The 27,846-nt window shown below is 49.3% G+C and overlaps 1 protein-coding gene across 1 annotated transcript in view; it reads right to left on the reverse strand.

Moving 5' to 3' along the window:
- LOC138648849 (prostaglandin E2 receptor EP2 subtype-like) overlaps window positions 1–24,798 on the reverse strand; it is a 105,310-nt gene extending 80,512 nt beyond the window's left edge. Inside the window, exon 1 of the mRNA XM_069738805.1 lies at window positions 23,366–24,798. Within this exon, the coding sequence (XP_069594906.1) occupies window positions 23,366–24,163 (798 nt within the window). The 5' untranslated portion in view covers window positions 24,164–24,798. The remainder of the gene's footprint in view (window positions 1–23,365) is intronic.
- Between the last annotated feature and the right edge of the window lie 3,048 nt (window positions 24,799–27,846).

The raw sequence follows: 27,846 nt of genomic DNA on the forward strand, positions 1-27,846 counted from the left end.
TCTATAAAAGTTTGAAGATTACACCTTCCGTTCTGCCAGTCACAAAAGTTACATTTGTCCGCGTTCAGTTTGGCCTGCAGCATCAGGCTTTATCCAGGGGCACCACGAGGAGGAACGGACTCACCCCCATACACTGCTTAGTCTTCTTCTGCATATAATTTAGATAATATCTTTTGCTCTGATATTAAGTGTTATGCTTAATGTTCTTCTGCTCTTTGTTCTGCAGCCTCTTGTTCTTCTGCTTCTCGGTCTTCCATGTCGTCGTCTCCAGGGTCGTCGTCTCCAGGGTCGTCGTCTCCGCCGTCGTCGTCTACGCCGTCGTCGTCTGGGTGGTCTTCCAGGTCGTCGACTTTAGGGTCTTCAACTTGGAAATGTAGCAGAAGGTACAAGAAGGCTGAGAAAATGCCAAGAACCAGCTGATGGAACTGGAACTCGGATGGCTACCCGAAGGTTCAAGAGCCTATGGAACTACCGAGGACCAGCTGACGTTACTGGAACCCGGTTACTAAGCAGGAGGTACCCGTGCTAAAAAGCACTACCAAGGACCGCCTGACGTTGGCGGAACTCGGATACCCAGAAGGAGGCACCTAAGCCAAAGGCTCTGCCCGGAACCAGCTGACGTTACTGGAACCAGGATGGGGAGCAGAAGGTACAAGAGCAAAAGACACTGCCGAGAACCAGCTGACGGTACTGGAACCCGGATGGGTAGCCGAAGGTCCAAGAGCCAATGGAACTACCGAGGACCAGCTGACGTTACTGGAACCCGGTTACTAAGCAGGAGGTACCCGTGCCTGAAAGCACTACCAAGGACCACCTGACGTTGGTGGAACTTGGATACCCAGAAGGAGGCACCTAAGCCAAAGGCTCTGCCCGGAACCAGCTGACCGTACTGGAACCAGGATGGGGAGCAGAAGGTACAAGAGCAAAAGACACTGCCGAGAACCAGCTGACGGTGCTGGAACCAGGATGTGGACCAGGAGGTCCACAGGAGAGGAGAGAACAGCTAGGCCGCGAGGCAGCCGCAGTTACCGAACCCCAACAGTCCTACAGGGGGAGCTTGGCCTACTGGCACTACAGAACCAGCCTTGACTACCAATTCACGCAGCCCACATAGGAAGCTCCTAAACTGGAGGCACCCTGGAGTTGGCTAACCCGACCACAACACGACGGGGCAAGCATAGGCGTCTCAGTGAGCTTGACACTACCCGGAAACAGCTGACGGTGCTGGAACCAGGCTGGGCACGAGGGAGTACCCGTGACAAAAACACTGCCGAGAACCAGCTGGCGGTGCTGGAACCCGGATGCGTCGCCCCAGTGTGCAAGAGCCAATGGCACCGAGGACCAGCTGACGGTGCTGGAACCCGGTTACTAAGCTGTAGGTGCCCGCGCTTAAAAGCACTACCAAGGACTGCCTGACGTTGGCGAAACTCGGATACCCAGGAGGAGGCACCTAAGCCAAAGGCTCGGCCCGGAACCAGCTGATGGTGCTGGAACCAGGTGGTGGACCAGAAGGTCCACAGGAGAGGAGAGAACAGCTAGGCCGCGAGGCAGCCGCAGTTACCGAACCCCAACAGTCCTACAGGGGGAGCTTGGCCTACTGGCACTACAGAACCAGCCTTGATTACCAATTCACGAAGCCCACATAGGAAGCTCCTAAACTGGAGGCACCCTGGAGTTGGCTAACCCGACCACAACACGACGGGGCAAGCATAGGCGTCTCAGTGAGCTTGACACTACCCGGAAACAGCACGGTGCTGGAACCAGGCTGGGCACGAGGGAGTACCCGTGACAAAAACACTGCCGGGAACCAGCTGGCGGTGCTGGAACCCGGATGCGTCGCCCCAGTGTGCAAGAGCCAATGGCACGACCGAGGACCAGCTGACGGTGCTGGAACCCGGTTACTAAGCTGTAGGTGCCCGCGCTTAAAAGCACTACCAAGGACCGCCTGACGTTGGCGGAACTCGGATACCCAGGAGGAGGCACCTAAGCCAAAGGCTCGGCCCGGAACCAGCTGACGGTGCTGGAACCAGGTGGTGGACCAGAAGGTCCACAGGAGAGGAGAGAACAGCTAGGCCGCGAGGCAGCCGCAGTTACCAAACCCCAACAGTCCTACAGGGGGAGCTTGGCCTACTGGCACTACAGAACCAGCCTTGACTACCAATTCACGCAGCCCACATAGGAAGCTCCTAAACTGGAGGCACCCTGGAGTTGGCTAACCCGACCACAACACGACGGGGCAAGCATAGGCGTCTTAGTGAGCTTGACACTACCCGGAAACAGCTGACGGTGCTGGAACCAGGCTGGGCACGAGGGAGTACCCGTGACAAAAACACTGCCGAGAACCAGCTGACGGTGCTGGAACCAGGATGCGTTGCCTATTAAAGATTGTCTTCCTACAGCCCCAACTAGCGGTGTTGGAGCAAAGGGTAAGCAGGGGGAGCAGAGTGTAGGCCGAAGCCTGCACTGGAGGTAGCTTTGTGTCTGTGTTGCGTTTGCAGGACACTTTGCCGGCTACACAGTGGGGGAACAGCTGGCGTTTTTCTCTGTGCAGCTAGCACTTCCGGGCAAAAACTAGCGGTGTTAGAGCCCAGGGGCAGCAGGAGGAGGAGAGGAGCAGAGTGTAGGCCGAAGCCTAGTTGAACCAATTTCAAAGGTAACCTTTAACCCACCCTCAGGTGTTACAATGTAGAAGAGCCACACCTTGTGCAGCAGTAATGCTCCACAAGTGAGAGGTTGCTCTTTAAATTTTGCTCATTGCACACGCAGAATGAAAGACGTACACAATTTTGCCCATTGTACAGTAGAACTGTATTGGAGGCGTGACTTGTCTTTTTAAGGAGACGCGGCACAGGTGCACATAAATAACGCCTTGGTGCTGGGCGCAGCCTCCTGAGCGTTGTTATTTGCTGTACAGGACTCTGCGCTATTGTGATCCCTTGGCCATGCGCTGTGAGCGCTGCCTGTCTTCTCACCTCATTTCATGTTGGCCGGTGCGGGTAGCAATGGGCATGAATCCCAGACCCGCAGTGTCTTTCAATAAAGTCACACTGCAGAGCTGGGATTTGTGGCCTTGCGCAGTAAATATGTTCGCCGCTCACACATGTCCTTACACCTGCTTCAGACTGGGCGGCCTCAGCTGATCCCTTATCGCCTACCACGGCCATGAGGCCGCACAGTCTGAAGAAGGCGGAAGGAGATGAGTGAAGACAGGCGAACATATGCACTGCACATGCCCATCAATCACACCCTCGCAGCCAAAATATATGAGACAACGAGGTGGGTTGTGTCGGGCAGGGCGGACGCACAGGTACAGGCAGCCAACCAATGATGTCAGAAGACGGGCAGCGCTACCAAGGGGGGTGCTGCGTGTCATTAAAAAGGAAAGTCACACCTCAGGGACATTGTAATGGTCTGTAATGAGACACATTTTGTACGTGTTTAATTCAACGTGGGCAAGGAGAAAAAGTCAGCCACCTTGTACAAATGCAGCAGTACTGCTGTACAAGGTGGCTGTTATACATAGAAACACCTGGGGGGGTGGGGGCAGGTTCCCTTTAATTTCAGTTCAGGTGCCTGCATGGCGTTTGCAGGACACGTTGCCAGCTACACAGCAGGGGAACAGCTGGCGGTGCTGAACCCCACTAACACATTGGCTGGTGTTTTTCTCTGTGCAGCTAGCAGTTCCGGGCAAAAACTGGCGGTGTTAGAGCCCAGGGTCAGCAGGAGGAGGAGAGGAGCAGAGTGTAGGCCGAAGCCTGCACTCGCGGCAGCTTTTGTTCTGTTGTGCCAGCGTGGCTTGTGCTGGACACGTTGCCGACTACACAGCAGGGGAACAGCTGGCGGTGCTGAACCCCACTGACACATCAGCTAGTGTTTTTTCTGTGTAGACAACACTTCCAGGTGGCAACTGACAGTGTTGAAACCCAGGGAATCAAAGAGGAGCAGAGTGTAGGCCGAAGCCTGCAGTGGAGCAAGTTGAAAGGGAACCTTTAACCCCCCCCCCCAGGCATTTGTTGCTGAAAGAGCCATCTTGTACAGCAGTAATACTGCACATGGCAAATGGTGGCTCCTAAAATTATGCTCCTTGCAAACGCTGAAGTACACACTCATATAATGTGTCCCCTCACACCGTCAAACCGTCACGGAAGTGGGACTTTCCTTTGTAATGTGACACAGCACAGCCGTCATTCCAACCCCCTTGGTGCCGTGCGCCACCTCCTCAACGTTGTTTGGTTCTGTCACGGAGCCCGTGCTGTAATGTTATCCCTTGGCCATGCACAGTTAGCGGTGCCCGTCTTCTGACATCATTTAGGTGTCAAGCTGGCAGTACCTGTGCGTCAAAGCTGCCGGAAATACATCCTCGCAGTGTCATCTAATGTAATCCCACTGCGGGCCAGGGATCCATGGGCATGCGCAGTGCATATCATCGCCTCTCACACACCTCCTTCCTGCTTCTTCAGACTGTGCGGCGTCACGGCCGTGGCATGTTATTAGGGATCAGCTGACGCCGCCTAGTCTGAAGAAGCGTGAAGAAGGGGAGTGAGAGGCTAGTATATGCACTGCGCATGGCCATGGATACCAGGCCCACTGTGGGATCACATTAGACGACACTGCGAGGTGTCATTTCGGGCAGCGTGGACGCACAGGCGCAGCCAGGACGACAACAAATGATGTCAGAGGACGGGCAGCGCAAACTGTGCATGGCCAAGGGATAACATAACAGCGCAGGGTCCATGACGGAATCAAACAACGCTAAGGAGGCAGCGCACGGTGCCAAGAGGGTAGGAATGACGGCTGTGCTGCGTCACATTACAAAGGAAAGTCCCACCTCCGGGACGGTTGGACGGTGTGAGGGGACACATTACATGAGTGTGTAGTTCAGCGTTTCCAAGGAGCATAATTTCAAGAGCGACCTTTTCCTTGTGCAGTATTAGTGCTGCACAAGGTGGCTCTTTCAGTAACAAACACCTGGGGGGGAGGGAAGGGGGGTGACAGGTCCCCTTACATTTTAGTTGTGCCAGCGTGGCGGTCGCATGACACGTTGCCGGATACACAGCTGGGGATCAGCTGACGTTACTGAACCCCAATAACAGAGGAGCGACTGTTGACTGTGCAGACAGCACTTCCAGGCACCAACTGGCGGTGTTAGAGCCCAGGGACAGCAGGAGGAGCAGATTGGAGGTATTGCCGCACACACAGCTGGGGATCAGCTGACGTTACTGAACCCCAATAACAGAGGAGCGACTGTTGACTGTGCAGACAGCACTTCCAGGCACCAACTGGAGGTGTTAGAGCCCAGGGACAGCAGGAGGAGCAGAGGAACAGAGTGTAGGCCGAAGCCTGATTGGAGCAAGTTGAAAGGGAACCTTTAACCCTCCCCCCCCAAGACGTTTGTAGCTGAAAGAGCCATCTTGTGCAGCACTAAGGATGCAAAAGGAAAAGGTTGCTCTTTTAATTATGCTCCTTGCAAACACAGAAGTAAACACTAAAAATGTGTCACCTTATACCGTAAAACCGTCCCGGAGGTGGGAATTTCCTTCGTAATGGGACGCAGCACAGCTGTCATTCCTATCCCCTTGGTGCCGTGCGCTGCCTCCTCAGCGTTGTTTTAAGCTGTCACGGAGCCTGCGCTGTTCTGTTATCCCTTGGCCATGCCCAATTTGCACTGCCTGTCTTCTGACATAATTTGGTGTCAGGCTGTCAGTGCTTGTGCGTCCACGCTGCTCCAGATCTCACCTCGCAGTGTCGTCTAATGTAATCCCACTGCGGGCCTTGGATCCATGGGCATGCACAGTGCATATCCTCGACTCTCACTCCCCTCCTTCCCTCTTCTTCAGACTGTGCGGCGTCACGGCCGTGGCATTCTATTAGGGATCAGCTGACGGCGCACAGTCTAAAGAAGGCGGAGGGAGATGGGCGAGAGCCCGAGGTGAAGATATGCACTGCGCATGCCCATGGATCCCAGGCTCGCAGTGTGATTCAATCAGAAGACACTGCGAGGCGGGTTCTCGGGCAGCGCGGGCGCACAGGTGCAGCCACCCTGACACCAAATTATGTCAGAAGACAGGCAGCGCAAACTGGCCATGGCCAAGGGATAACAGAACAGCGCAGGATCCGTGAAAGCTTAAAACAACGCTGAGGAGGCAGCGCATGGCACCAAGGGGGTAGGAATGACGCCTGTGCTGCGTCACATTATGAAGGAAAGTCCCAGCTCCGGGACGGTATAACGGTATCAGTGAACACATTTTATAAGTGTTAAGTTCTGCGTGTGCAAGGAGCTAAACTAAAAGAGCTACCTTTTCCTTGTGCAACATTACTGCTGCACAAGATGGCTCTTTCAGTAACAAACGCCGAGGGGGGGGGGGGGACAGGTTCCCTTACATTTAGGTTGTTGTGCCAGCGTGGCGGTCGCAGGACACATTGCCGGCTACACAGCTGGGGATCAGCTGACGTTACTGAAACCCAATAACACTGGGTCGTATGTTTTGACTGTGCAGCCTGCACTTCTGAGCCGCAACTGGCGGTGTTGGAGCCCAGGAATAGCAGTTCAGGTGGTAGAAAGATGAACACATCAGGAGACCTGGATGACACCCAATTACTTAATCAGGCAGAGGAGTGGCAAATTCCTGCGAGATCCAGGCCTGGTTCATTTTCAGGAAAGTAAGCCGGTCAACGTTATCGGAGGATAGTCGCATGCGACGGTCTGTTAGTACACCACCTGCGGCACTAAAGACACGTTCCGATAAGACACTAGCCGCAGGGCAAGCCAGCACCTCCAATGCATACTGGCTTAGCTCTGGCCATGTATCCAGCTTAGAGACCCAAAACTTGAACGGGGAAGAGCCGTCTGGGAGTACACTAAGAGGGCAAGCCATGTAGTCTGTCACCATCTGACGGAACCGTTGCCTCCTGCTGACTGGAGCCGCCGGTGATGGTGTAGACATTTGGGGCGGGCACACAAAAGTTTTCCACAGTTGTGCCATACTGGGCTTGCCTTGGGCAGAGGCACTGCTTCTGCTCCCTCTTTGTGCAGAGCCTCCTCCTCCACTGCCTCGACGCACTGAGCTGCTTTGTAAAGCACTATCAGCACTCCTCTCAGTTGGACTGGAGAAGATGATGGAATTCACCAGTGTGTCGTGGTACTCCCGCATTTTACGCTCCCGTGTCAACGCCGGGATGAGGTTTTGGACATTGTCACGGTAGCGAGGATCGAGGAGGGCGTACACCCAATAATCAGGCACGTTGAGAATGTGGTCGATGCGGCGGTCGTCTCTCAGGCACTGCAACATGAAATCAACCATGTGCTGCAGACTGCCAACTGGCCCAGAAACGCTGTCCCCTGCTTGAGACATGATCTCTGCCCGCTCTTCATCACCCCACCCTCGCTGTACACACTGACCACTGGACAATTGTGTCACTCCCTCCTCTGGACGTAGCTCTTCCTCGTCCATTGACTCCTCCTCATCCTCCTCACAAAGGGTACCCTGCCGACCCCTTTGTGAGGAACCACGTGGCGCTGACTGTCCAGAAGCTGATGGAAAAGGTGACTCCTCATCCTCCACCTCTTCCACATCATCCCTTATCCCTTGCAGGGTTTCTTGAAGCAAGCAGATAAGGGGGACAGTCATGCTGACTAGTGCATCATCTGCACTTGCCATCCGCATGGAATAATCGAAAGGACGCAAAACCTGGCAGACGTCCTTCATAGTGGCCCACTCTGTGGTTGTGAAGTCTGATCGGCGCTGACTGCGACTTTTTAGCGCCTGATGCAGCTGGTACTCCATTACTGCTTGCTGCTGCTCACACATCCGCTCCAACATATGTAACGTGGAATTCCACCTGGTAGGTAGGTCACATATGATGCGATGTTCAGGAAGGCGAAACCGACGCTGTAGAGCAGCAATGCGGGATCTTGCCAAGCTGGAACGCCGCAAGTGAGCACACTCTAGGCGGGCCTTGTGCAGAAGTGCATCAAGATCCGGATAGTCGCTCAGAAAACTCTGCACAACCAAATTGAGCACATGTGCCAGACATGGGATGTGAGTGAGGTTGCCAAGGACTAAAGCTGCCACCAGATTTCGGCCATTGTCACACACTACCATGCCTGGCTGGAGATTCGCTGGCACAAACCACACATCGCTCTCCTGCTTTAGGGCATTCCAGAGCTCCTGCGCTGTGTGGCTTCGATTCCCCAAAGAAACTAATTTCAAGACGGCCTGCTGACGTAACAGGTAAACGTTCACGGGTCCATGTGGAGGTGGACTCTGACGGATCCTGCAGCGATGAATCTGAGGAACTTGTGTAAGAGGAGGAGTCAATGCGTACAGACTGGATTCCTGCAATCCTTGGAGTGGGCAGGACACGTCCTGCGCCACTCGCACGGTCTGTACCCGGCACAACAACATTAACCCAATGGGCAGTGACGGAAAGGTATCGCCCCTGTCCATGTTGACTGGTCCACGCATCGGTGGTGAGGTGGACCTTGCTACTGACGGCGTTCAGTAGCGCGTGTTTTATTTGTCCCTCCACATGCTTGTGCAGGGCAGGGACAGCTTGCCTGCTGAAGTAAAAGCGGCTGGGCACCTTGTACTGTGGGACTGCCAATGCCATCAAGTCACGGAAGCTGTCAGTCTCCACCAGCCTGAATGAGAGCATTTCCAGTGACAGAAGTTTGGCAATGCCTGCATTCAGAGCCTGTGCTCGGGGGTGGTTTGCCGAGAATGCCCGCCTTTTCTCCCATGCCTGTACTACCGATGGCTGTAGACTAGGCTGGGAGTGTGAGGATGACTGGGAACGTGGTACTGTGGGTGGAATTACAGTAGGTCTCTGGACAACAGTGCCAGAGGTTCTTCCATGGTGATCCTGGTCTTGGGAGCGCCCTTTTTGGCTTTTGAAAGAGACAGGCTCCTAACTGGTGCCAAAGTGGAGGCTACAGGCTCCGCAGTCTTCCCCCTCCCTCTCCCTCTTTGGCTTTTAGGGGAATCGCTTCCTCTGAGCTGCTCCCACCACCTTCCTGTTCCTCACGCCACGATGGGTCAAGGACCTCATCATCTCCACTACCCTCTGCCACCAACTGCTCCTCCTGGGTAGTCTCGGCAGCACAGTACGCACCAGAAAGCGGCACCTGAGTTTCATCATCAGATGCGTACTGCGCTGTGGTCACCACAGGCACTGACCCACCCGCCTCTTCAGAGTCAGAGAAACAAAGCTGTTGGGCATCACTGCACATTGCCTCTTCTTCCATTTCTCCAATACTGCTTGGCTGGCCCCCTGTTTCCAAGCCAAGAGATTCAGAGAACAGAAGTAGAGACGGCTCCTGTCCTGGGCTCTCTGACTGCCTGGCCAATTTGGCAGGTGGTGAAGAGACAGATGGCTGCTCTCCAGTGGTCTGTGCCTGAGAGGATGTGGCACTAATTGAAGTCGATGCGTTAGCTGCCATCCATCCGACAACGGCTTCAATTTGATCTTCACGCAGCAGCGGTGCACGGCGCTCTCCGACAAAGCTGCGCATGAAGGACTGTTCCCTGTTGAAACTGGGTGATGATGAGTCACCGGTGCCCGCAGCAGGCACAGAATCACCACGTCCTCTCCCTGCTCCTCTCCCTGCTCCATGCCCACGCCCACGACCCTTACTCCCTGCCCTCTTCATCTTGGTTGACAGATAAAGATAAGCAGAAAAGTACTAAGGCCTTAGTGTGCTTATTCCTGAAATGCTCCTCCTAACAGGTGTAAGAAACACTAATGTTGTAAAGTGTGGACTAGACTTTATTATTGATAAAATGTGGCCTACACAAGTGTTAAGTGGTGTTTGGTGAACTTTACTTTTTTTTTTTTGTGCAGATCGGGCTACAGAGCGACTTTAACTCACACGGAGACCGTGCAGACAGCCGTAAACGGCGCTGCAAGGCCCAAAAACCCTCCTCTAGGTTATCCTATCTAGTGTTTTTCCACTATTTTGCTGGAGACGGGTGGAAAGACACTAATAGGAAATTTTTTAAATAATTTTTCAACAGGCTGCACTATTTGAAAAAAGGACAAGTTATTTTACAGTATGAGGCAGTGACAAACCCTGAGCTGAATACAACCGGCTGTGGCTGCACACAGACTACAGGGCGAGCTGCGCTCACACGGAGACCATGCAGACAGCCGTAAACGGCGCTGCAAGGCCCAAAAAACCCCTCTAGGTTATCCTATGTAGTGTTTTTCCACTATTTGGCTGGAGACGGGTGGAAAGACACTAATAGGAAATTTTAGAAAAAATGTGCAGCAGACTGCACTATGAGCAAAAAAGGACAATGGATAGAACTGTGTGAGGCAGTGTGAACCCCCCCTGAGCTGAATACAACCTGGTATATGGCTGCACACAGACTACAGAGTGAGCTGCACACACACACACAGAGACCTTGCAGAACGCTGTTAAAACAGCGCTGCAAGGCAAGAGCAAGGTGAACTGAACAGTGAACACAGCGTTTGCTAAATTAGCCTTGGAAAAGCAAAATAAAGCAATTAGCTATCTCAACTGGCCCTCAGTTAGAACACAGCGTCCTGTCCCTAACTGAAATCACAGCAGAGTGAGCGCAAAATGGCGGCAGCGTTTTTTATAGTGCAGAGTGACATCATTTCAGCAGCCAATCACAGCCTTTTTATTTTATTATTATTTTATTATTATACATTTTTATAGCGCCATTTATTCCATGGCGCTTTACATGTGAATACGGGGCAAATATAGACAAATACATTAAACATGAGCAGATAACAAGGCACACGAGTACATAAGGAGGGAGGACCCTGCCCGCGAGGGCTCACAGTCTGCAGGGGGTGGGTGAGGATACACTAGGAGAGGGAAGAGCTGGCTGTGCGGCTGTTCAGTAGGTTGAGGATCACTGCAGGCTGTAGGCTTGTCGGAAGAGATGAGTCTTCAGGTTCTTTTTGAAGGTTTCTATGGTAGGCGCAAGTCTGATGTGTTGGGGTAGAGAGTTCCAGAGTATGGGGGAAGCACGGGAGAAGTCTTGGATGCGGTTATGGGAAGAAGAGATGAGAGGGGAGTAGAGAAGGAGGTCTTGGGAGGATCGGAGGTCGCGTGTAGGTAGGTACCGGGAGACCATGTCACAGATGTATGGAGGAGACAGGTTGTGGATGGCTTTGTATGTCAGTGTGAGGGTTTTGAACTGGAGTCTCTGGGCGATAGGAAGCCAGTGAAGGGCTTGACACAGGGGAGAGGCTGGGGAATAGCGGGGGGACAGGTGGATTAGTCGGGCAGCAGAGTGTAGGATGGATTGGAGTGGTGCCAGAGTGCTAGAGGGAAGTCCAGAGAGTAGGAGGTTGCAGTAGTCGAGGCGGGAGATGATAAGGGCATGCACTAGCGTTTTTGCAGTGTTGCGGTCAAGGAAAGCACGGATCCGGGAAATATTTTTGAGTTTGAGACGACAGGAGGAGGCAAGGGCTTGGATATGTGGCTTGAAAGAGAGGGCAGAGTCGAGGATCACCCCGAGGCACCGGGTGTGTGGGACTGGGGATAGTGAGCAGCCATTGACATTGATGGATAGGTCTGGTGGAGGGGTAGAGTGAGATGGGGGAAAGATGATGAATTCTGTTTTGTCCATGTTCAGTTGTAGAAAGCGAGCAGAAAAGAAGGCTGAAATGGCAGACAGACAGTGCGGGATTTTGGTAAGCAAGGAGGAGAGGTCAGGTCCGGAGAGGTAGATCTGCGTGTCGTCAGCGTAGAGATGGTACTGCATACCGTGGGATTCTATGAGCTGTCCCAGGCCGAAAGTGTAGATGGAGAAGAGTAGGGGTCCTAGAACAGAGCCTTGAGGAACACCGACTGACAAGGGGCGAAGTGAGGAGGTGGTGTGGGGGAGGGAGACACTGAATGTTCGGTCTGTCAGATATGACGAGATCCAGGAAAGGGCCAAGTCTGTGATGCCAAGGGATGAGAGGATTTGTAGCAAAAGGGAGTGGTCTACAGTGTCAAAGGCCAGTACTTACATGCCCACCATGCTAAACAGGATGTGCCCACACTTCCATTCATTCCTCATTGGCTGCTGCGTGCAGTTTGAATTCTGGGAACTTCCGATTCCGGTATCCGATACGCGGGAAGTATCGGAATTCAGTATCGGAATTCCGATACCCGGTACTTGCGGTATTGGAATGCTCAACACTACTGGTAATCCACCTGAAGACCCTTGTCACCTGGAACAAATGTATAAAAAACAAACAACAATATTCCATACCTTCCGATGATCAGTCTCGTCCCACGCTGTAAATCCATCTGAAAGGGTTAACTAATTTTACACCCAGGAGCTCTGCTAATGCAGCTGTGCTTGTGGCTGTAAAAACCCAGGGAATGAATGGAATGCAGGGGAATGACCTGTAGTTACCTCGAGTCGAGGTGATGCGCCCTTTGCTGGATGTCCTCATATGAACTCGAGCCTGGGAACTTTTCAGAATATTTTCCGAAGCTCGAGTTCATATGAGGACATCCAGTAGAGGGCGCATCACCGCGAATGAAGGTAACTACAGGTCATTCACCTACATTCCAGTCATTCGCTGGGTTTTTACAGACAGGGGCGGCTGCATTAGCAGGCTTCTGCTTGTAAAATTAGTTAACCCTTTCAGATGGACTTACAGCGTGGGACGTGACTGATCATCGGAAGGTATGGAATATTGTTGTTTGTTTTTTTTTACATTTGTTCTAGGTGACAGGGGTCTTCAGGTGGATTACCAGTATAATAAAAAATTACAACCACCTGTGTATTTATTTCATTAAAATACTTTGTAATAATGTGTGTGTGTGTGTGTGTGTTTTTTAACCATTTCATACTATTGGATTAATAAAGGATAGGTGTCATAATTGAGGCCTCTGCCAGAAGGGCCGATGGCAGTAGTGGGCCGCTCGAGTGTGCCGCTGTCGGCACACTCCCCCCGCTGCCGGTACACTCCCGGGCCGGCCCCGCATTCAACTGTATTGGCGTCATAGATGCCGCTTCAGTTGAATGCAATGATGGGGAGAGAGCGTCTGCTGTCGCTCCCTCTCCCATCATTCCCCGCTCTGTCTGCCGCTTACACTGTGGGTGCACGATGACATCATATCATCGTGCACCTGCTGTGTGACCGGGCGGGCAGACTGCAACTGCTGAGACCAGAGGCTGGAGCAGCGCGGGGCAAGAGGAAAGGTGAGTAGAGTCAGTGTTGTTTTTTTTATTTTTTTTTTTATTATTATTATATGGCATGGCTGCATTACATTCTATGGGGACTGGCTACATTACATTCTATGGGGCTGTGCTGCATTACATTCTATGGGGCTGTGCTGCATTACATTCTATGGGGCTGTGCTGCATTACATTCTTTGGGGGCTAACTGCATTACATTCTATGGGGGCTGTGCTGTATTACATTCTATGGGGGCTGGCTGCATTACATTCTATGGGGGCTGGCTGCATTACATTCTATGGAGGCTGTGCTGTATTACATTCTATGGGGGCTGTGCTGTATTACACTCTATGGGGGCTGGCTGCATTACATTCTATGGGAGCTGTGCTGTATTACATTCTATGGGGCTGTGCTGTATTACATTCTATGGGGGCTGTGCTGTATTACACTCTATGGGGGCTGGCTGCATTACATTCTATGGGGGCATGTGCTGTATTACATTCTATGGAGGCTGTGCTGTATTACATTCTATGGGGGGTGTGCTGTATTACACTCTATGGGGGCTGGCTGCATTACATTCTAAAGGGGCTGTGCTGCATTACATTCTATGGAGGCTGTGCTGTATTACATTCTATGGGGGCTGTGCTGTATTACACTCTATGGGGGCTGGCTGCATTACATTCTATGGGAGCTGTGCTGTATTACATTCTATGGGGCTGTGCTGTATTACATTCTATGGGGGCTGTGCTGTATTACACTCTATGGGGGCTGGCTGCATTACATTCTATGGGGGCATGTGCTGTATTACATTCTATGGAGGCTGTGCTGTATTACATTCTATGGGGGGGGTGCTGTATTACACTCTATGGGGGCTGGCTGCATTACATTCTAAAGGGGCTGTGCTGCATTACATTCTATGGGGGCTGTGCTGTATTACATTCTATGGGGGCTGTGCTGTATTACACTCTATGGGGGGTGGTTGCATTACATTCTATGGGAGCTGTGCTGTATTACATTCTATGGGGCTGTGCTGTATTACATTCTATGGGGGCTGGCTGCATTACATTCTATGGGGGCTGTGCTGCATTACATTCTATAGGGGCTGTGCTGCATTACATTCTATGGGGGCTGTGCTGTATTACATTTTATGGGGGCTGTGCTGTATTACATTCTATGGGGGCTGTGCTGTATTACATTCTATGGGGACTGAGCTGTAATGCTGGATACAGCTGTAATTATGTTCTATAGTCGTGTTACACTCCCCTCACTTTTTGTAACCTACAAGTGTACAAAGATATTATACAGTCACCATGCGACAAGTGGGCCTGTGTGACTTCAAATGCCAGGGCTGAATTTTAGTCCCAGTCCGGCCCTGCGCCTCTCCATTATTAATCTGGCTTAATGGCACCTTACAATAGCAAGGTGACATTAACCCTTCATTACCCCATATCCCACCGCTACACGAGAATGGGAAGAGAGTGGCTGAGTGCCAGAATAGGCGCATCTTCCAGATGTGCCGTTTCTGGGGTGGCAGGGGGCAGATGTTTTTAGCCAGGGGGGCGGGGGGGCGGGCAATAACTATGGACCCTCTCCAGGCTATTAATGTCTGCCCTCAGTCACTGGCTTTACCACTCTGGCGGAGAAAATTGCGCTGCAGCCCAAGCCAATTTTTTTCCGCGATTTAACCCTTTAACCCTTTCATGACCCAGCCTATTTTGACCTTAAAGACCTTGCCGTTTTTTGCAATTCTGACCAGTTTCCCTTTATGAGGTAATAACTCAGGAACGCTTCAATGGATCCCAGCGGTTCTGAGATTGTTTTTTCGTGACATATTGGGCTTCATGTTAGTGGTAAATTTAGGTCAATAAATTCTGCGTTTATTTGTGATAAAAACGGAAATTTGGCGAAAATTTTGAAAATTTCGCAATTTTCACATTTTGAATTTTTATTCTGTTAAACCAGAGAGTTATGTGACACAAAATAGTTAATAAATAACATTTCCCACACGTCTACTTTACATCAGCACAATTTTGGAAACAAAATTTTTTTTTGCTAGGAAGTTATAAGGGTTAAAATTTGACCAGCGATTTCTCATTTTTACAACAAAATTTACAAAACCATTTTTTTTAGGGACCACCTCACATTTGAAGTCAGTTTGAGGGGTCTATATGGCTGAAAATACCCAAAAGTGACACCATTCTAAAAACTGCACCCCTCAAGATGCACAAAACCACATTCAAGAAGTTTATTAACCCTTCAGGTGCTTCACAGCAGCAGAAGCAACATGGAAGGAAAAAATGAACATTTAACTTTTTAGTCACAAAAATGATTTTTCAGCAACAAGTTTTTTTATTTTCCCAATGGTAAAAGGAGAAACTGAACAACGAAAGTTGTTGTCCAATTTGTCCTGAGTGCACTGATACCTCATATGTGGGGGTAAACCACTGTTTGGGCGCACGGCAGGGCTTGGAAGGGAAGGAGCGCCATTTGACTTTTTGAATGAAAAATTGGCTGCACTCTTTAGCGGACACCATGTCACGTTTGGAGAGCCCCCGTGTGCCTAAAAATTGGAGCTCCCCCACAAGTGACCCTATTTTGGAAACTAGACGCCCCAAGGAACTTATCTAGATGCATAGTGAGCACTTTAAACCCCCAGGTGCTTCACAAATTGATCCGTAAAAATGAAAAAGTACTTTTTTTTCACAAAAAAATTCTTTTCGCCTCAATTTTTTCATTTTCACATGGGCAACAGGATAAAATGGATCCTAAAATTTGTTGAGCAATTTCTCCCGAGTATGCCGATACCTCATATGTGGGGGTAAACCACTGTTTGGGCACACGGCAGGGCTCGGAAGGGAAGGCGCGCCTTTTGACTTTTTGAATGGAAAATTAGCTCCAATTGTTAGCGGACACCATGTCGCGTTTGGAGAGCCCCTGTGTGCCTATGCATTGGAGCTCCCCCACAAGTGACCCCATTTTGGAAACTAGACCCCCCAAGGAACTTATCTAGATGCATACTGAGCACTTTAAACCCCCAGGTGCTTCACAGAAGTTTATAATGCAGAGCCATGAAAATAAAAAATAATTTTTCTTTTCTCAAAAATGATTTTTAGCCTGGAATTTCCTATTTTTCCAATGGTAATAGGAGAAATTGGACCACAAATGTTGTTGTCCAGTTTGTCCTGAGTACGCAGATACCCCATATGTGGGGGTAAACCACTGTTTGGGCGCACGGCAGGGCTCAGAAGGGAAGGCACGCCATTTGGCTTTTTAAATGGAAAATTAGCTCCAATCATTAGCGGACACCATGTCGCGTTTGGAGAGCCCCTGTGTGCCTAAACATTGGAGATCCCCCACAAATGACCCCATTTTGGAAACTAGACCCCCAAAGGAACTAATCTAGATGTGTGGTGAGCACTTTGAACCTTCAAGTGCTTCACAGAAGTTTATAACGCAGAGCTATGAAAATAAAAAAAAAAATTTATTTTCTCAAAAATGATTTTTTAGCCCGCAATTTTTTATTTTCCCAAGGGTAACAGGAGAAATTTGACCCCAAAAGTTGTTGTCCCGTTTCTCCTGAGTACGCTGATACCCCATATGTGGGGGTAAACCACTGTTTAGGCACATGCTGGGGCTCGGAAGTGAAGTAGTGACGTTTTGAAATGCAGACTTTGATGGAATGCTCTGCGGGCGTCACGTTGCATTTGCAGAGCCCCTGATGTGGCTAAACAGTAGAAACCCCCCACAAGTGACCCCATTTTGGAAACTAGACCCCCAAAGGAACTTATCTAGATGTGAGGTGAGCACTTTGAACCCCCAAGTGCTTCACAGACGTTTACAACGCAGAGCCGTGAAAATAAAAAATCATTTTTCTTTCCTCAAAAATGATGTTTTAGCAAGCAATTTTTTATTTTCTCAAGGGTAACAGGAGAAATTGGACCCCAGTAATTGTTGCGCAGTTTGTCCTGAGTATGCTGGTCCCCCATATGTGGGGGTAAACCACTGTTTGGGCACACGTCGGGGCTCGGAAGTGAGGGAGCACCATTTGACTTTTTGAATACAAGATTGGCTGGAATCAATGGTGGCGCCATGTTGCGTTTGGAGACCCCCTAAACAGTGGAAACCCCTCAATTCTAACTCCAACACACCCCTAACCCTTATCCCAACTGTAGCCGTAACCCTAATCACAACCCTAACCCCAACACACCCCTAACCACAACCCTAACCCCAACACACCCCTAACCCTAACCACAACCCTAATTCCAACCCAACCCTAACCCTAAGGCTATGTGCCAACGTTGCAGATTCGTATGAGATTTTTCAGCACCATTTTTGAAAAATCCGCGGGTAAAAGGCACTGCGTTTTACCTGCGGATTTACCGCGGATTGCCTGTGTTTTTTGTGTGGATTCCTATTGAGGAACAGGTGTAAAACGCTGTGGAATCCGCACAAAGAATTGACATGCTGCGGAAAATACAACGCAGCGTTCCCGCGCGGTATTTTCCGCACCATGGGCACAGCGGATTTGGTTTTCAATATGTTTACATGGTACTGTAAACCTGATGGAACACTGCTGCGGATCCGCAGCCAAATCTGCACCGTGTGCACATAACCTAATTCTAAAGGTATGTGCACACGCTGCGGAAAACGCTGCGGATCCGCAGCAGTTTCCCATGAGTTTACAGTTCAATGTAAACCTATGGGAAACAAAAATCGCTGTACACATGCTGCGGAAAAACTGCACGGAAACGCAGGGGTTTACATTCCGCAGCATGTCACTTCTTTCTGCGGATTCCGCAGCGGTTTTACAACTGCTCCAATAGAAAATCGCAGTTGTAAAACCGCAGTGAAATGCACAGAAAAACCGCGGTAAATCCACAGCGGTTTAGCACTGCGGATTAATCAAATCCTCTGCGGAAAAATCCGCAGAGGACCAGAATACGTGTGCACATCCCTACCCCTACCCCTACCCGTAACCCTACCCCTAACCCTACCCCTAACCCTAACCCTAACCCTAGTTCTTGCCCCAACCTTAGTGGAAAAAAAATAAAAAATTCTTTATTTTTTTTATTGTCCCTACCTATGGGGTGACAAAGGGGGGGGTCATTTACTATTTTTTTTATTTTGATCACTGAGATAGGTTATATCTCAGTGATCAAAATTCACTCTGGAACGAATCTGCCGGCCGGCAGATTCGGCGGGTGCACTGCACATGCGCCCGCCATTTTGGAAGATGGCGGCGCCCAGGAAAGAAGACGGACGGACCCCGGGAGGCTAGGTAAGTATAAGGGGGGGGGAGATCAGGGAACGGGGGGGGCGTCGGAGCATGGGGGGGTGGATCGGAGCATGGGGGGGTGGATCGGAACACAGGGGGTGGATTGGAGCACGGGGTGGGAGATCGCTGTGCGGGGGGGTGGATCGGAGCACGGGGGGATCGCTGTGCGGGGGGGATCGGAGTGCGGGGGGGTTTGATTGGAGCACGGGGGGTGTGATTGGAACACGGGGGGAGCGGACAGGAGGACGGGGGAGCGGAGCACAGGACGGAGGGGAGCGGACCAGAGATCGGAGGGCTGGGGGGGCGATCGGTGGGGTGGGGTGGGGGCACATAAGAGTTTCCAGCCATGGCCGATGATATTGCAGCATCGGCCATGGCTGGATTGTAATATTTCACCAGTTTTTTAGGTGAAATATTACAAATCGCTCTGATTGGCAGTTTCACTTTCAACAGCCAATCAGAGCGATCGTAGCCACGGGGGGGGGGGGGTGAAGCCACCCCCCCTGGGCTAAACTACCACTCCCCCTGTCCCTGCAGATCGGGTGAAATTGGAGTTAACCCTTTCACCCGATCTGCAGGGACGCGATCTTTCTGTGACACAGCATATGCGTCACAGGTCGGATTGGCACCGACTTTCATGACGCATACGCTGTGTCACAGGTCGGGAAGGGCTTAAGTTAATAGCTAGAGTGCCCAAATTTTGCACATACACACTACTAACATTAGTAGTGTGGAATATGCAAAAAAAGGGGATATGAGATGGTTTACTGTATGTAAACCATGTCTCATATCATGTCGGGCTTTTGAAGGAGATAGGAAAAGCTGGGAATTGAATTACCGGCTTTCAAGCTATCTAGCGCTGGATGAAATATTAATATATATAAATATATATATATATATATATCAGTACAGACCAAAAGTTTGGACACACCTTCCTTCTCATTTAGAGACTTTTCTTTATTTTCATGGCTATGAAAATTGTAAATTCACACTGAAGGCATCAAAACTATGAATTAACACATGTGGAATTATATACTTAACAAAAAAGTGTGAAACAACTGAAAGTATGTCTTATATACTAGGTTCTTTAAAGTAGCCACCTTTTTGCTTTGATGACTACTTTGCACACTCTTGGCATTCTCTTGATGAGCTTCAAGAGGTAGTCACCGGGAATGGTCTTCCAACAATCCTGAAGGAGTTCCCAGAGATGCTTAGCACTTGTTGGCCCTTTTGCCTTCACTCTGCGGTCCAGCTCACCCCAAACCATCTCGATTGGGTTCAGGTCTGGTGACTGTGGAGGCCAGGTCATCTGGCGTAGCACCCCATCACTCTTCTTCTTGGTCAAATAGCCCTTACACAGCCTGGAGGTGTGTTTGGGGTCATTGTCCTGTTGAAAAATAAATGATGGTCCAACTAAATGCAAACCGGATGGAATAGCATGCCGCTGCAAGATGCCGTGGTAGCCATGCTGGTTCAGTATGCCTTCAATTTTGAATAAATCCCCAACAGTGTCACCAGCAAAGCACCCCCACCCCATCACACCTCTTCCTCCATGCTTCACGGTGGGAACCAGGCATGTAGAGTCCATTCTTTCACCTTTTCTGCGTCACACAAAGACACAATGATTGGAACCAAAGATCTGAAATTTGGACTCATCAGACCAAAGCACAGATTTCCACTGGTCTAATGTCCATTCCTTGTGTTCTTTAGCCCAAAAAAAGTCTCTTCTGCTTGTTGCCTGACCTTAGCAGTGGTTTCCTAGCAGCTATTTTACCATGAAGGCCTGCTGCACAAAGTCTCCTCTTAACAGTTGTTGTAGAGATGTGTCTGCTGCTAGAACTCAGTGTGGCATTGACCTGGTCTCTAATTTGAGCTGCTGTTAACCTGCGACTTCTGAGGCTGGTGACTCGGAAAACATATCTTTAGAAGCAGAGGTGACTCTTGGTCTTCCTTTCCTGGGGCAGTCCTCATGTGACCCAGCTCCTTTGTAGCGCTTGATGGTTTGTGCAACTGCAAAGTTTTCCCAATTTTTCAGACTGACTGACCATCATTTCTTAAAGTAATGATGGCCACTTGTTTTTCTTTACTTCGCTGCTTTTTTCTTGCCGTAATACAAATTCTAACAGTCTATTCAGTAGGACTATCAGATGTGTATCCACCAGACTTCTGCACAACACAAATGATGGTCCCAACCCCATTTATAAGGCAAGAAATCCCACAAAATCCCACTTATTAAACCTGACAGGGCCCACCTGTGAAGTGAAAACCATTCCCGGTGACTACCTCTTGAAGCTCATCAAGAGAATTCCAATAGTGTGCAAAGCAGTCATCAAAGCAAAAGGTGGCTACTTTGAAGAACCTAGGGAATTTGGGAAAACTTTGCAGTTGCACAAACCATCAAGCGCTACAAAGGAGCTGGGTCACATGAGGACTGCCCCAGGAAAGGAAGACCAAGAGTCACCTCTGCTTCTGAAGATATGTTTTCCGAGTCACCAGCCTCAGAAATCGCAGGTTAACAGCAGCTCAAATTAGAGACCAGGTCAATGCCACACTGAGTTCTAGCAGCAGACACATCTCTACAACAACTGTTAAGAGGAGACTTTGTGCAGCAGGCCTTCATGGTAAAATAGCTGCTAGGAAACCACTGCTAAGGTCAGGCAACAAGCAGAAGAGACTTTTTTTGGGCTAAAGAACACAAGGAATGGACATTAGACCAGTGGAAATCTGTGCTTTGGTCTGATGAGTCCAAATTTCAGATCTTTGGTTCCAATCATCGTGTCTTTGTGTGACGCAGAAAAGGTGAAAGAATGGACTCTACATGCCTGGTTCCCACCGTGAAGCATGGAGGAAGAGGTGTGATGGGGTGGGGGTGCTTTGCTGGTGACACTGTTGGGGATTTATTCAAAATTGAAGGCATACTGAACCAGCATGGCTACCACGGCATCTTGCAGCGGCATGCTATTCCATCCGGTTTGCATTTAGTTGGACCATCATTTATTTTTCAACAGGACAATGACCCCAAACACACCTCCAGGCTGTGTAAGGGCTATTTGACCAAGAAGAAGAGTGATGGGGTGCTACGCCAGATGACCTGGCCTCCACAGTCACCAGACCTGAACCCAATCGAGATGGTTTGGGGTGAGCTGGACCGCAGAGTGAAGGCAAAAGGGCCAACAAGTGCTAAGCATCTCTGGGAACTCCTTCAGGATTGTTGGAAGACCATTCCCGGTGACTACCTCTTGAAGCTCATCAAGAGAATGCCAAGAGTGTGCAAAGTAGTCATCAAAGCAAAAAGGTGGCTACTTTAAAGAACCTAGTATATAAGACATACTTTCAGTTGTTTCACACTTTTTTGTTAAGTATATATTTCCACATGTGTTAATTCATAGTTTTAATGCCTTCAGTGTGAATTTACAATTCTCATAGTCACGAAAATATAGAAAAGTGAGAAGGTGTGTCCAAACTTTTGGTCTGTACTGTGTATATATATATATATAATATGTTTTTACGATTATTTGAGCCCATGGATCCATTGTATGTCGGTTTTGCAAGCCGGCGAGAAAATCTCGCAGTACGGATGCCATACGGATTACATACGGAGGATGCCATGCGCAAGATACGCTGACACACCCTGCCTACGGATGACATACGGATAACTATTTTGGGGACTTTTCTGCGTATTACGGCCGTAAAAAAAGTGACCATATTTTTATACGCCGAGTGTGAGGCCGGCCTGATGGATCCGGCCATAAAATGTACTGAAGTGTTTAGGAAAACACAATTACAAGTTTGTAAATATCTTATTTCCTGTTTATATGTAGTAAAACTTCTGTGCTCACTGCTTCTCCTGGGCATGGCTGCTGATCGTCACTCTGGAGAGAAAGCCAGACTATAAGTCACATATGGTGGGACTCCAGTAGCAGAATAGTGAGTGCAGCTCTGGAGTATAATACAGGAGGTAACTCAGGATCGGGAATGTAATGTATGTACACAGTGATTGCACCAGCAGAATACTGAGTGCAGCTCTGGAGTATAATACAGAAGGAAACTCAGGATCAGTAATGTAATGTATGTACACAGCGACTGCACCAGCAGAATAGTGAGTGCAGCTCTGGAGGATAATACAGGATGTAACTCAGGAACAGTAATGTAATGTATGTACACAGTGACTGCACCAGCAGAATAGTGAGTGCAGCTCTGGGGTATAATACAGGAGGTAACTCAGGATCAGCAATGTAATGTATGTATACAGTGACTGCACCAGCAGAATAGTGAGTGCAGCTCTGGAATATAGTACAGGATGTAACTCAGGTTCAGTAAGGTAATGTATGTACACAGTGACTGCACCAGCAGAATAGTGAGTGCAGCTCTGGAGTATAGTACAGGATGTAACTCAGGATCAGTAATGTAATGTATGTACACAGTGACTGCACCAGCAGAATAGTGAGTGCAGCTCTGGAGTATAATACAAGATGCATGTACATAGTGACTCAACTTTTTATGTAGATCACATCTGTATGCAGACAATAAAGTTGTGTCTGTGGGTCGCCATTGGCTGTTAGGTGTATACATTGATGGGAGGACATGCTGACGGCTGATTATGACAAAGTTGAATACAAAAGTTGAGGTGTTGCAGGAGCAGCTTTGATGAGAAGCCGGAGTGTCAGTAGTTGCGCAGTCGGTGCTGGGAGAATAGACCCATTTGGGGCAGCTCAGATTGAATTGATAGATGAACGTATTTGGTTTATGACACAATGTGACGTGAGTTTATAAATTTTTCTTTAGTGTTAGTAATTAATAATTAATACGCCCTTTTTTCAGATTATGCCCGATTCGGCACAATTCCTTTCTGGTAGGGTGCAAACCTTGTGTTAGGGCTTTATAGACTTCATGTCTGTTCCTATATAACAACAATTAGAAGCGATTCTGAGTATCTTACCGTGAACGGCACTGAACAGATAATGAAGGCAATGGTCATGATGGACAATAGTATGAGATGGTTGATTTCTTCAGACATGGAAATCTTCTCCCGCTTGCTGGTCTTCAGAGATCCCAGTCTCCGGGTTTTTTGTCTCTTGTGCATCCTGACCAGACTGACGATGACTATGAGGTTGCAGGTCAGCCCAGCTAAGATGAGAAAGAGCAGCAGGGCGGCATAGAGCATGGAGTACACGTTGCTAATGTAGCCATCCCTTTTTTGACCCCTCATGTTGATAAAGCACCAAGTTCCCGGGCAGTATTGAATGAATTCTCCAAATCCCATAACTGGGAAGAGGCAAAACACGATACAAAAAGAGTAGATGACTGGAAAGGCGATGATCCCACAACGCTTCTTGATGAACTTGTCGTAGAAGTAAGGATGTCCTATGGCTAATGCACGCTCCAAAGCCATGGCAAAGAGGACCATCATGGTGGCCAGGCTGAAAAAAGTCATGGCAAAAGCAAAATAATTGCAAAGATTCAAAGCGGAGAGAGTCATTCTCCTGGCATAAGATACCAACACCACCGGACTGATCATACAAGTGCCCAACAGGTCAGTGATGACCAGACCCGTGACCAGGATGAAGAACAGAGAGATTTTGCCCCTGTTCCCTCTTCTCCTTCGCTCCAGCAAAACCAGCGCTGTTAAGTTCCCAAAGACCCCTGCGGAGAACATGATGGCGCTGATAGCCGGGCTCTCGTTGGGTCCTAAATGTGTGGTGGATAAGCATTTGTTGGTGAAGTTATACTCGTCCATCGTGATCCTGAAAGAATTTGGGCTAAAAAGTCAACCACTTCTGGTCCAGTTCTTCAGGCACATGGCCGGAGAGTCCTCAGCACTAGGAGGAATGAGACTTGGGCAAGAAGAAGCACAATGTGGGAAGCCTCTGACATCACACAGAACTTTCACTCCTCCCAGAAGCATAAACGAGGAAGAAAGAAGCGAAAGAGAAGACTATTTAATGTAAAAGCCATGCCAAGGTCCATCCACTTACTCTAAGGATGGTCACGTCTCCAGGACTCGAGAGAAGATCCCATGGTATCTCTACAGAAGGAGGAGAACCTGGTGAGATCGCTTCAGTGAAGGAGAAGAACCTGGTGAGATCGCATCAGTGGAGGAGAAGAACCTGGTGAGATCGCTTCAGTGGAGGAGAAGAACCTGGTGAGATCGCTTCAGTGAAGGAGAAGAACCTGGTGAGATCGCTTCAGTGGAGGAGAAGAACCTGGTGAGATCGCATCTGTGGAGGAGAAGAACCTGGTGAGATCGCTTCAGTGAAGGAGAAGAACCTGGAGTGATAACTTCAGTGGAGGAGAAGAACCTGGTGAGATCGCTTCAGTGAAGGAGAAGAACCTGGTGAGATCGCTTCAGTGAAGGAGAAGAACCTGGTGAGATCGCTTCAGTGGAGGAGAAGAACCTGGTGAGATCGCTTCAGTGAAGGAGAAGAACCTGGTGAGATCGCATCAGTGGAGGAGAAGAACCTGGTGAGATCGCTTCAGTGAAGGAGAAGAACCTGGTGAGATCGCATCAGTGGAGGAGAAGAACCTGGTGAGATCGCATCAGTGGAGGAGAAGAACCTGGTGAGATCGCTTCAGTGGAGGAGAAGAACCTGGAGTGATAACTTCAGTGGAGGAGAAGAACCTGGTGAGATCGCTTCAGTGAAGGAGAAGAACCTGGTGAGATCGCTTCAGTGAAGAAGAACCTGGAGTGATCACTTCAGTGGAGGAGAAGAACCTGGTGAGATCGCTTCAGTGAAGGAGAAGAACCTGGTGAGATCGCATCAGTGGAGGAGAAGAACCTGGTGAGATCGCTTCAGTGAAGAAGAACCTGGAGTGATCACTTCAGTGGAGGAGAAGAACCTGGTGAGATCGCTTCAGTGAAGGAGAAGAACCTGGTGAGATCGCATCAGTGGAGGAGAAGAACCTGGTGAGATCGCTTCAGTGAAGGAGAAGAACCTGGTGAGATCGCATCAGTGAAGGAGAAGAACCTGGAGTGATAACTTCAGTGGAGGAGAAGAACCTGGTGAGATCGCTTCAGTGAAGGAGAAGAACCTGGTGAGATCGCTTCAGTGGAGGACAATTCCACGCGACTTGTGTCCCCTCCCACATCCTCTCCCCACAGCACGTTGTGTAGAGGGCGAGCCCCGGAGAAGAGCTGCCCGTCAGCAGGGAAAGCTGAGAGCTGCGGCTAGTAAAAAGGCTTCATAATCCTAGAGCTACAATCTGTGGCTGCGGGCGTCACACGCGGAGCTAGAAAGTGGCCACAGTCAGACCTGTCCGCATGCAGTGGTCTCCGGCCGGCTCGCCCGTGTTGGGTGCTCGCCCGTGTTGGGTGCTCGCCCGTGTTGGGTGCTCGCCCGTGTTGGGTGCTCGCCCGTGTTGGGTGCTCGCCCGTGTTGGGTGCTCGCCCGTGTTGGGTGCTCGCCCGTGTTGGGTGCTCGCCCGTGTTGGGTGCTCGCCCTGTGCGCACTTTACTTCGGATTTTTGTTTCTTGCATTTTTCTTGTGTGCATTTTTTTTATTAACGCTTTTATCACCTTATCTGCAGCGCGTCCCCGAGGGATTGATGGAAACTTTTAATCGATACTACAAAGAAATAATAAAAAATAAATTCTGATCACCTTCTCCCAGAATGAAGAGTGAATGGGCGGGAGGTGCTGAGACTGCAATATATAAAAAGAACAAGGTGCAGCAGCATGTACTTTATATAAAACCGCCACAGCATGCACTTTATATAATACCGCCACAGCATGCACTGTATATAATACCGCCACAGCATGCACTGTATATAATACCGCCACAGCATGCACTGTATATAAAACCGCCACAGCATGCACTGTATATAAAACCGCCACAGCATGCACTGTATATAAAACCGCCACAGCATGCACTGTATATAAAACCGCCACAGCATGCACTGTATATAAAACCGCCACAGCATGCACTGTATATAAAACCGCCACAGCATGCACTGTATATAAAACCGCTACAGCATGCACTGTATATAAAACCGCCACAGCATGCACTGTATATAAAACCGCCACAGCATGCACTGTATATAAAACCGCCACACCATGCACTGTATATAAAACCGCCACAGCATGCACTGTATATAATACCGCCACAGCATGCACTGTATATAAAACCGCCACAGCACGCACTGTATATAAAACCGCCACACCATGCACTGTATATAAAACCGCCACAGCATGCACTGTATATAATACCGCCACAGCATGCCCTGTATATAAAACCGCCACAGCATGCCCTGTATATAAAACCGCCGCAGCATGCGCTGTATATAAAACCGCCGCAGCATGCGCTGTATATAAAACCACCGCAGCATGCGCTGTATATAAAACCGCCACAGCATGCGCTGTATATAAAACCGCCACAGCATGCACTGTATATAAAACCGCCACAGCATGCACTGTATATAAAACCGCCACAGCATGCACTGTATATAAAACCGCTACAGCATGCACTGTATATAAAACCGCCACAGCATGCACTGTATATAAAACCGCCACAGCATGCACTGTATATAAAACCGCCACACCATGCACTGTATATAATACCGCCACAGCATGCACTGTATATAAAACCGCCACAGCACGCACTGTATATAAAACCGCCACACCATGCACTGTATATAAAACCGCCACAGCATGCACTGTATATAATACCGCCACAGCATGCCCTGTATATAAAACCGCCACAGCATGCCCTGTATATAAAACCGCCGCAGCATGCGCTGTATATAAAACCGCCGCAGCATGCGCTGTATATAAAACCACCGCAGCATGCGCTGTATATAAAACCGCCACAGCATGCGCTGTATATAAAACCGCCACAGCATGCCCTGTATATAACACCCCAACAGCATGCACTGTATATAAAACCGCCACAGCATGCACTGTATATAAAACCGCCACACCATGCACTGTATATAAAACCGCCACAGCATGCTACAGCCGATCACACTTGCTTCATTCTCCGAGCAGGTGCTGTGAATTCATTGTTTCTTTGTAGTATACATTTGGTGGAAGTGATATTTCCTATTTGTTGGCCGAGTTCCTCCCATCAGTCTAAGGGCTCGTTCAGACGTCTGTTTTTTGCATATCATTGTCTATGGGGCTGTTCACATGTCTGATTTTTTTTTTTTCTGCCAACCTAATGATCTGTGTAAAATTGTGGAAACAAGTCGGATAGTGATCTGAGTGTCGGATCAAAATTGGCAATGGAAGTCTGTAAGTCCCTGAAAAAATCAGACAGCACTCAGATGCCATTAAAGTGCTGCTCATTTTTCACAGACGAATAGAATGTGGAGAAACATTTTTTTGTTTTTTTCTCATCCGAGCCCAACAGTGAATCTATGTGCCCAGTCCATAAAGTGTATTACTATGGGACCACACAAGGACTAGATGCCGCGTTGGCATATCAC

This window comes from Ranitomeya imitator, chromosome 1, assembly GCF_032444005.1.
Source record: "Ranitomeya imitator isolate aRanImi1 chromosome 1, aRanImi1.pri, whole genome shotgun sequence".
NCBI classification, from domain to species: Eukaryota; Metazoa; Chordata; class Amphibia; order Anura; family Dendrobatidae; genus Ranitomeya; species Ranitomeya imitator.